The 10,709-nt window shown below is 33.5% G+C and overlaps 2 protein-coding genes across 2 annotated transcripts; one reads left to right on the top strand and one right to left on the bottom strand.

Moving 5' to 3' along the window:
* On the bottom strand, nt 1-2,284 carry RpS27 (ribosomal protein S27). Its single transcript, XM_068763473.1, has 3 exons — nt 2,205-2,284; nt 1,673-1,892; nt 1-162 (listed from the first exon to the last, which is right to left on the bottom strand). The coding sequence occupies exons 1-3, from the start codon at nt 2,208-2,210 to the stop codon at nt 134-136; spliced, it is 255 nt and encodes an 84-aa protein (XP_068619574.1). The 5' UTR covers nt 2,211-2,284; the 3' UTR covers nt 1-133.
* Nucleotides 2,285-3,433: 1,149 nt separating this feature from the next.
* On the top strand, nt 3,434-5,405 carry Polr2F (RNA polymerase II subunit RpII18). Its single transcript, XM_068763638.1, has 2 exons — nt 3,434-3,725; nt 4,759-5,405. Exons 1-2 carry the CDS (start codon nt 3,515-3,517, stop codon nt 4,944-4,946), a joined length of 399 nt encoding a protein of 132 aa, XP_068619739.1. The 5' UTR covers nt 3,434-3,514; the 3' UTR covers nt 4,947-5,405.
* Nucleotides 5,406-10,709: the final 5,304 nt, after the last annotated feature.

Genomic DNA, 10,709 nt, shown 5'->3' with positions numbered 1-10,709 from the left:
TTCCTTTCGAAAAAGCCTTTATTTTTGTCGCTTTAACGGATCCATTTTGGTGAATTAGTAAAATATAACTCCTTCACAGAATTGGAAATAAAATGCAAATCTTAAATTAGGGCTTCTCTCCAGGCTTACTTAATTAATGTTGTTTTCTTCTGAATGAACAACCTGTAACAATTTTTATGCATTATTAACACACAAAAAAATTTGGCTTAAAATCTTATAAAAACAACGAAATAAATTTTAATAAAAATAATAGTTTTATTAACTACACATATGTAGTAGAAGATAAGGCTAGGTCTACTTTGTTTTTAAATAAAGTAAAGTGCCACTTTGAATTTGGCAAATATAGAATACTGAAATATGCTCTATAAAAAGTGAATTTAGTATGTTGGTATTTAAGAGGACTACAAAGGATAATTTTCAATTAGTATTACTAAAAATTATTATGCAAATATTATGTTCGTAGCATACCAATCCCACAGTATTATACAAGAAGTATTATCTATTCTAACAGCTTAACCCTTTGTGTACTGCAACATAGCACCTATCAGTGTCAGGAACAATTTTGTTAAAATGACTTGTTTATAATCCTGTGGTGTGTCTGTAGTACATCCAGAGCAAGTGAAACTGTATTTAAGCTCCCAGGGAATCCGAACAGATATGTCCACAGGCACTTAACAGGTTTAAAACTAGCAATGAACACATTACCACAGGATAAACATGTCTTATTGTTTACCTAAACTGACCAGATTACTCCATTATTAACAGAATACTTTGTCTAATCTCAATCACAAGTTGCATAGTGTTTTAAATTAAAGCACCCATTTGATACAAAGGTCACTGGAAGTCGGTGGATGCAAGCGACACATAACGAATCTTTGTGGTAATCTTTAGGGGCTAATAGAGGCTTATGCCTTGCAGTAGGCATCTATCAACTGACGTCATGACCCATTTGATTAGTCAAGTTTAGTAAAACTTAATTTAAACTTACTAAAATGTATAACATTTTAAGTTCAATGGTTTTTATTATACATGTTTGATTTTCATATTAGTTTCATAATAATAAGTCAAAAAGTACGATAAGCAGTCTTATCACTTGAAAAAAGAAAATAGAAGTATAAATAATGGGTAGTTAATGTGTACAAAACATACATATATACAAACTTACATACATAAACATAATATATGCATATATACATATAATAAATAAAGTATAATACATTTCATAAATATTGTAACAGATAAATTATCTCAATGTTGTGCACTATTGCAACATATCGCAAAATAATTATGACTACTTGTGCAACTTGTTGCACAATGTTAATTAACCATTAATAAAAGAAATTAAATAAATACCACATTGTTTTAGGTAATATAAATGTATAAATCAAAAATTTTTTTATAGAAATTTTTGTTATAATATATATTTTATCAGAATAATTTAATTTCTTAAAAAAGGTATTTGCAATTAATAAACAATAAATATATGAGATGTATAATATAACCACTCTATTTAAAAACAGTATAAACAATATTAGTTAGTTATATATAAATTTTTGAACAAGAAAGCATTAATGAGGTCCATAAGAATGTAGTTCTTAGGAAGCTCTAATTCAAGATTTCCTAAGGTTACACAAGGTCTACACAGAAATTAATAATTAAAAAGTTATGTTACCTTCAGTTAACCTAGCGCGTCCACCAGTAGGCTGGCAGAGGATCGTCGAGCAACCAGCGCACACTACAACCCTCTGCGCGTGACTGAAAACTGTTGTGATTTTGTAACAGCCAGGGCATTTTACATCCATAAAATATGAATTTGGATGTGGCACCAGCCTCTTTAGCTTGTGTTTCCTCCTCTCCGACGCGGGCGACGGATGCAATAGATCAACAGCGAGCTGAAAATGTTTATTCTTAGATTAATTTCACTTCACTGGTTAAAACTATTCATCATTATTATTATATTCAATTAAGACAACGAGTAATTTTCGATTTAGTTTTTCGATGGAGGTTATTTGAGAACGATTTTGTTGAGCATATAGGCGAGATGTCAAATAGTGCCATGTGTTTATTTCAATAAATGCGCAGTTTGAATTAATATCCGAGATTTGGCTAAAATCAATAGCAGGACATTATAATAGAACGACACCAATAACTTCTTTATTTATCTTAACTTTATGCCACTAAAGATATTTTTTTATTAAACACACCGGCATGGTTACAGCTTCGATGCAGAACCGGAAAAGGAAAGGCGTATAATGAAACAAAGACAAGAGAACAGTTCCATAAATATTGCAGATTAAATATAAAATAACTAAATTTTCATTACACGCACAGACAACAAGATCTTTTTATAGATATTTTTTTTGAAAAAGCGGAAAATTAGGATATACACGAAAATTTTTATTTAAAAAAAATTACTGAAATGTTAGAACTAAAATTATAGAGAAAGAACAATTACAGATTTGAACAGATATTGTTGTCATAAATTTTTTTTAATTTCACGAACCCTTCCACACCGTGAACACAGCTTCGAAGAAGCTGTAAAAACCCTCGAGCTAACAACATGAACATCAGCCGCAAATTAGTAAGAAATTATTAGTTTTATAAATAAAATTTAAAATTATATTTGTTACTCGATAGTTCCATGTTGGCAAATAATCATCATATCACCATATTATCTTAGTAGACACTGCTCTTTTAATACAAATCTCGACTGCATTACAAGTTAGAGATGTATACAATAGAAATGAGAAAATGTTTAATGCTTTATTGTATTGTTTAACTCTTAACCGTAGGCGTGTGATTAATATTTAAACCCTGGTCTGATCTACTATGGTTTGACCATAAGCAACTACTGTGGAACAATATATTTAGTATCTCATGAGCCACCTTAAAAATTATATGATATTGCGTTAAAAATATTCTTTGGAAGGATGTTGGAAATGTAAAAACAATAAAGGATCGATTTTTTTTATACGAGAAATACAGCGATTCCCTATAGGCCTGCCCGCTAAACAAGTTTGTTAAAAATTATCAACTGTTTCGTTTGAATTCAAATGACGTAAATTATTCAAAAAACTTATTTATGAACTAGGTTGAAAATCATTGTACATTGTATTTTAGCTATAAAAATATTTTAAAGTTATTCTATTTTATAAAGTTTGTTTAAATTATTGTTTAATCTCGAATGATTTAATCGTGATTTCAAAAATAGTTTTCATAAACTTTTACACCTGTTTATAAGTATAATTCATTTTTTGTTAGTTCAATTAGTAATACAATTATAGTAAAAAACCCTGAGTAAATTAATTTAACAATGTACTCATTTTAATGAAATAAGGAAATATGATATAAAAATGTAATATTAATCTACATGGACTTTGAGTTTTTGACTTTTGCCATCTTTGGCCTAAAAATGGTTTATTATTGACGTTTGTACAATATTTGTTTCATGTTGTTGATGCAACGTGATAATTCTGTAATTTAAAGTTTTGAAAAACATTTTCATGCTGTAACAATGGCTGATGAAGAATATGAAGCTGAGGATGCAGGAGCAGATTACGATGATATTGCTGAAGAAGATGATAATATTGAAGAGACAGAAGAACAAGAAGAGGACGGTTATAATGTACAGTGTCTTGCGCCCGGTCAGGCAGGAGGTGGAGTAGAAAAATCAAAGCGAATCACTACAAGATATATGACTAAATATGAAAGGGCTAGAGTTTTAGGTAAAGTAATTACCTCTTTTGCAGAACATTCACATTTAAAATGTAATTTATTATCTTACAATGTCACATACGCATAAAAACTCAATATGTTAAAGGTTATCTAACAAAGTTTGATTTTTATTTGTGATACATCATTGTAAAGTAACTCGTAGTTTGCGGAGCGAGCGCATTCATTTACTCACGTATTAGTGATAGCCTAATAATTAGGCATTAATGTAGATATTATTTTTATGTTAATATATATTGACTACAAATTTTTATATCTTGGGTGAATTATTAAAAGTGTATTCCCTATGACTAGTACATATAAACAATAGTAAACCCCTTTAACTGTGTGTAGCATCCATCTTTGTATTATAACCTATAATGTTTGACCTACATCATAATAATTCCTACCTTATGTCAGACCTCCATGTTTTGGCATAAAAAGTGGTAAAAAGTAATATAAATGAAGCAAAACATAATTAACAACAATATATATTAATCATAATTCTGTGTACACAGCTGGGTAGTCCCCGCACTAGAGTGACTTTTAGAGGAGGCCTTAGCAGTTAGTCTCTATTGGCTGTCTTAATGATGATATTTTACAAAATCACTCCTGAAAAGTTTCATTTGGGTTTTCATGTTTAGGTCATCTAGGGTAAAATATTTTTCAATAAGGATTCACATCTCAAGCACATGAAAGGTTAATAGATCTAGACTAAGTGTTTTCAGCACTTTGCTGCTAATGTAAATATCAATGAGAATTGTCAATGATAAAAAAATTAGTAGTCTTACACCTTACAGCCATAGGTCCCAAAGTGGTCCAGGTGTTCATGAGACACTCAAAAGTACACAACTACCTTCTTGTGATAAAAATATGAGGGTTTACAAAATGTGTTGAGACTTTCAAAACAGCATTTTTGTTGAGTTTTGGGAATATCGTAGAAATGTAATCGCAGGAGGCACCTGAATCAGCTAAATTGTGAAAGTGGTTTATAAAAAAAAACTCTGTTTAATACTAACATAACTATATTTCTTTTTATGATTTCAGGGACCAGAGCTTTACAAATAGCTATGTGTGCTCCAGTGATGGTAGAATTGGAAGGAGAAACCGATCCATTACAGATAGCAATGAAAGAATTAAAACAAAGAAAGATACCTATAATTATTCGGCGATATCTTCCAGACCATTCCTATGAAGATTGGAGTATAGATGAGCTTATTATAATAGACCATTAAGACAACAGACATATTTTTATTAAATATTTTAACCTTTTGGGCTTTAAATACAGCAGTAAAATCCATACTTCATATTTTATGCTAGACTGAACTGACCATTTAAGTAGCACATAGTAATAAATTATAGTAATCTTATTTGATGAGATTATATAATTAAAGAGTGTTATTTTTGAGTGTTAAATTTGTTTATTCTGCATATTAAAATTAGTGATCAAAATATTTTTTATAATAAACTTCCAACAACTTTTATACTTTTAAAATGAATTGGAGGACTGATCAACACATACACACAATCAACGGACTATTAAATGCAATGAAAAATTAACTTTTGTTAATGTTTTACAGTAAATACATATCTGCATCCTTTGACCACAGATGCAATTTTCACCAACCGTATAAATAGATGCGCACATAGAGCCCAAAAAGTTAATGGATTAGTGTTAAGTATCTCTAAATAATAAATAAGATTTTTTCTAAAGTTGTTGTTTCATTTATATTATATTTGTCATTTGTATACTATTACTATATAGTCATTTGCATATTTGTATATTTTGGTTGTGATGCACTACCTGCCTGGTGGAAAGGTTGTGTCGCCTCTATGAACCCGTAGACGCGGCGTTGGTAGGCTATGCGCTCTTACGACATAGTTAGGTTGCATAAAGTCGCTGGATGCAGGTAGCGCAAGAGAAGCTTCGTGACATCCTATGGGTGAGGCCGAAGCGATCAAAGAGGGCGGCCGTCTCCCAATTCGATAAAATAGTAGTACGTAGCGGTCCAAGCCGTGGCTCCCATGGTAGTCCTCAAATTACGCTACCTTAATAGAAGTGTTATCTTTTATTTTACTATTGTTAATTAGATCGTGGGATTCTTCCTGGGCCCGGTAGGCCTTGTGGTATTAACAACATAAAATCCGAAGAAGAAGAAGTGTGTTTATTCATCTCGAGCTTCGCACCTTCGCACGTATTTATATCGATGTTAATAAAGAATTATATTTCTGTGGAATTCCCTGTTTCCGATGCGTCGCTGATGAAGTAATGTTGCCCCTACAAGACCAAAAAACTTAAGTTTCTTGTTTTTTATACAAAACTAGAATATTATTTGTTAGAAAGAGACTCTTCGCGGTCTTGAAGCCTTTACTTTTATATCCAATAACTGTATAAACATGTTATTATTTGTACCTATTCGACTTGACCGAGCGCTTACTAGAGGGCGTTGCGTAATGATAATTTTACAAGGAAACTAGATTTCACCTCTGCTCCCTTTGAAGGCTAGGAAACACCATTCTTTATATTTATTTTTGTGGAATTCTCCTTTTCGTTGCGCCGCTGACGATGACGTAATGTTGTAGGAAGTGCGTCAACGTCTCTTTTGGATAAACAGATGAACGCAGAAGTCTCAAACACAATACCGATCATTTACTCGGGTACGTGACACACGGACTCAGCATAACCTAGCATTGAGGATAGTAATGAGGAATAATAACTCATTGCACGTGCTCTTATGAAGTACCGTCAACTGTGGCAACTTTATATGGGCAACTTGACCTACGACGACCGCGGACACAAATATTTATTTTAAAACCATTTTTTGTTACATGAACTGTATTTTGTGCATTTGAGTAGATTAAAGATTAAATTCTGGTAGCCTAAAAAGTGTTTTACTCAGGTAACGTCGCTATTAGCCGAAATATTGTCATTTTTCTTCGCGTCGGTCAAATTGTGTTTGTGCAGCTCCCGAAAACTTTTTAAATTTTTAAGAAATAACGAACTTTAGGTAAGAGCTTGGTGTTGAATAATAGTTATATTGTCATGTTACTGTGTATTTAACGTGCAAACAGTTTCAACATCCTACATTGTGAATTTTATTAAAAACTAGCTGTCCCCTCGCGCTTTACATGGCCTGCAATGTCTTTAGTGGAACCTTTAATCGACAAAAAGGAATATTCCCGCCAAATTTCAAGTCTCAACTAAATGTATTTATTGTCTGTTGCAAATCCTTGATCGAAAATAAACCGCGGTTTCGTTGCCGTGTTCAGTACGTACATGTCATAGTGCACAGAATTACATATAAAGATCTGTGTTGTAATTTTAGGAATGGCAGGTTGAAATATACAAGCGGGTGGTCGCGTCTCGCATGCTTGGCTGTTGCCAAACGATGTTGTACATCGATTGTGAATATTAATCACACACTTGTTTGCAGATAACAGCCAACTACCATCTCCAATTGCAGAACAGATTTTTGCCAAGTTAAAAATACTATTGTATTATCAAAAGGTTACAAATTAAAACAGTGACGGGCCTGATGGTATATATATTTTTTTAGTTTAAATAATATTTTGAATAAAAAAAATATTTAAAAAAGTATTTTTCCCAAAAATTCTAATTCTAACAAAGTATATATCATTATTGATGTCTATTTTTAATATAACCGTGTACAGGTAAAAAATCTGTAATTTCGAGAAAGATCAATCGCCGAATCCAACTCGGATGGGGTAGCATTTAGGAAGCTCAGAAACATTCTCTCGTCCGAAATATCGCAAAATCTGATGACGAATATCTTTGACCAGTTTGTTACTGGTGATGACTTATGGTTTCGTTTACGATAGGCTTTATATGAAAGTCCATGTCACCCAGAAAGCAATGAAGAGGATTATGCTCGGAGCTTTGCTACCGGATCTAATCAGAAATCAGGAGATCTGCAGAAGAATTAAAGTCACCGATGGAGCTCGAAGAATTGCTCGTCTGTAGTGGCCATGGAACATGTTGTTCGTGCAACCGACAGCCGTTGGAGTAAAAAGATTAGGAAGTAGATGCAGTATAAGTAGGCCTGGTAAGGAAACAATCTTATAAACTACTCAAAACAAAATAGGGCCCACCGCAACTTTGTCTCTAATCGTGTTTATAAATAATTCATATACTAATCATTGACAAAATGAAGCACTACCACTTCTAGCACACATGTTTATTGGTTCATAATGATGTTTTAAAAGTTAACTTTTTTGTTGATTTCAAGTGGGTAGACAAAAAAGTAAAGTGCTTAAATTTATCCATTTCTTAAATTTTCAATCGTTTGTGTTCTCAGTCTTGCTTTAAGCGCAATACTTTGATCACACTTTGTTTAGCTGTGTTTTTTTCGTTTCGGCGTTATTCCCGATTACAATGCCAGGTTCTCGTCGACATATGGATGTGGAAACTTTGACAAGGGCAGTTCTTTTGCTTCAAGAGGGAGAATCGCAAAGATCGGTTGCATCTCGCCTTGATGTGTCACGGGGAGCTATTCGAAACGTATGGGAGCGGTTCCAGGAGACAGGTAGAGTGGCTGGAAGACCTGGATCAGGAAGGATTCGAGCCACAACTGCTCAAGAAGACCGGTACATTCGATTGACTGCGCGCCGGGACCGCACGACAACCGCCCGGACCTTGCAATCCCGGCTAAGGCAATCTACTGGCACACGCGTTAGTGGTCAAACCATTCGGAATCGACTCCACGAGGACGGGCAACATTCTAGGATGCGTGTTATTCGTTTAAAATTAACAAGGGCTTACCGGGCAACACGTTTGAGGTTTGCGCGTGAGCATTTGGATTGGACCATGGACAATTGGAGGACAGTACTCTTTTCAGACGAGTGTAAAGTTAAGTTTTTTAGCGATGACAGACGTGTACGTGTGTGGGGAAGAGAAGGAGAACGTTTTACTGAACCATGCATGCACGGTACTGATCGTTTTGGGGGCCCGAGTGTGATGATATGGGGCGGTATAAGCTTGTTAGGCAAAACAGAGCTGGTGATCTTGAACGAAGGGACGGTAACTGCAGCCAGTTACGTCGAGCAAGTAATCCGACCTTATGTCATCCCATATTCACAAAGAGTAGGTGATAATTTTGTGTTTATACAAGACAACGCTCGTGCGCATACAGCTAGGGTCACTCAGAGGGCACTTTCTGATGCCAATATCTCGGTTTTACCTTGGCCAACAATGAGTCCCGATCTCAACCCGATTTAGCATTTTTGGGATCAATTAAAAAGAAGTCTTAAGAGACCCATAGCCACGTTAACAGCCAACAGGACCTCATAAACGCGCTGAAACTCTGTTGGGAACGAATACCCGACCAAAACATCACTCATCTGATTGAGAGTGTACCAGATAGACTCAGAGAGTGCATACGAAGCAAAGGAGGTCCTACTCGATACTAAAGAAAAGCTCCCGGCAAGTTTATTTAAAACAAACAGTGACTATAAAAGTTTTTATTGACAGTCTACTTAGTGCTCATTTTCTCTAAAAATGTGTACTTATTTGAGTGTATTGCGATAAAATTAAACAATTCAAACGTTATTTTGTGTTTACTTAATGTGTAAAACCCTAATTCAACATCGACTAATTGTAAAAATTTAATAATCATGTATGCACATAAATTAAGGGGCAAAATGATGGTGGGCCCTATTTTGTTTTGAGTAGTATATAATTCACTCTTTGTGCATTAATGATATAGGATTGCCTTTGTTTACAAACAAGTTTTCAGAGGAGGTCCTATGTATACGATAATCCCACACTGCGTTCTCCAAGCCACCTGCCAAGCGTGTCGATATATCACCTCACAGATATTTGGTGGAGACCTAAATTGGAGCCTTGCAGTGTGAAACTATAGGCTGAAACGATGCATCGACGATGATGACCCATACATGACTACTTGAAGGCTAAGAGCAGCACTCCACCACAACCGCTTTTCTGCGCAGCATTAGACACCTGTTGAAAATAAAGAGCATTTCAGAAGAGAAAGCATAGCTTATTTCTAAAACCAAATTACAGTGCTTAATTTTGCGGTGAAGCCTTTTAAATGTTCAGAGTAATAAGTATTGTATATAACGTGGTAAGATTTTGTTTTAAAGCTCGCTTATTTATATGGGTTAGACTTGTCTCAGGAACAGACTGGTATATATATAGAGTATATAGAGTATTTTCTATTGTGGAGTTTTAATCGGTTTAGTTTATTCATTAATTTCAAAGAGACAAGCCAACAACAATACGTAAGTTTACATTAGTTTGATTTAAAAAAAAGTACAAAAACAAATATGTTTGATTATTGTAGGCGTATACAGCTCTGAGAATAATTATGCTAACTTAAAACTAAAAGTTCATTATTTAATAATTATATGTAAGATTTCAAAGAGTTATAAATTACATACTAACTTTTTAAATTACTTTAAGGTGTGTTTGTAAATAAAATTGTAGTTAATAAGATTTTTATTTTCTAAATTTCCTTTTTTTTGTTAACTAGTCCATGTTGTGTTTGCCTGTCATTGACATTGCAATTAGTTCTGTATTTTTCTTAATTGTATGTAATATTGTTAAATTTATTGGTAATTCTTAATAAGTAAAATAAGATGGATGTACATTCGCTACGGTGATATTGTAGAAAATTTAAGTAATTCATGTATATTTGTCTCGCAAATTATTATTACACGATTATGGGATAACACATGTTCATCGATAAAATAAAATAAACGTTTTCACGAGAATTTTTTTTTAGCACGACTCTCTATTTTTTTTAAATTCCTATTTCGGTAGTGCTTGCAGAAACTTATTCATACTGCAAAAAATACATTTGTGGGAATGCTGTAACCTCCGGTAAACATAAATAAATATCCGTCTGTCGGTTTATGCCCATAGATATTTAATACAGATTTCATAATCATCACGAAGTATCGTGTGTAAGAATTTTTATAGGATAATATCTTAAAAGAGTTCATTCATCTTATACTTTTTT

Source organism: Battus philenor, unplaced genomic scaffold (genome assembly GCF_028537555.1).
Source record: "Battus philenor isolate CCGP_79_NKW_IND1 unplaced genomic scaffold, ilBatPhil1.0.hap1 SCAF_18, whole genome shotgun sequence".
Lineage (NCBI taxonomy): Eukaryota > Metazoa > Arthropoda > Insecta > Lepidoptera > Papilionidae > Battus > Battus philenor.
The sequence above is the reverse complement of the archived record's forward strand: the minus strand, read 5'-3'. Positions and strand labels throughout refer to the sequence as shown.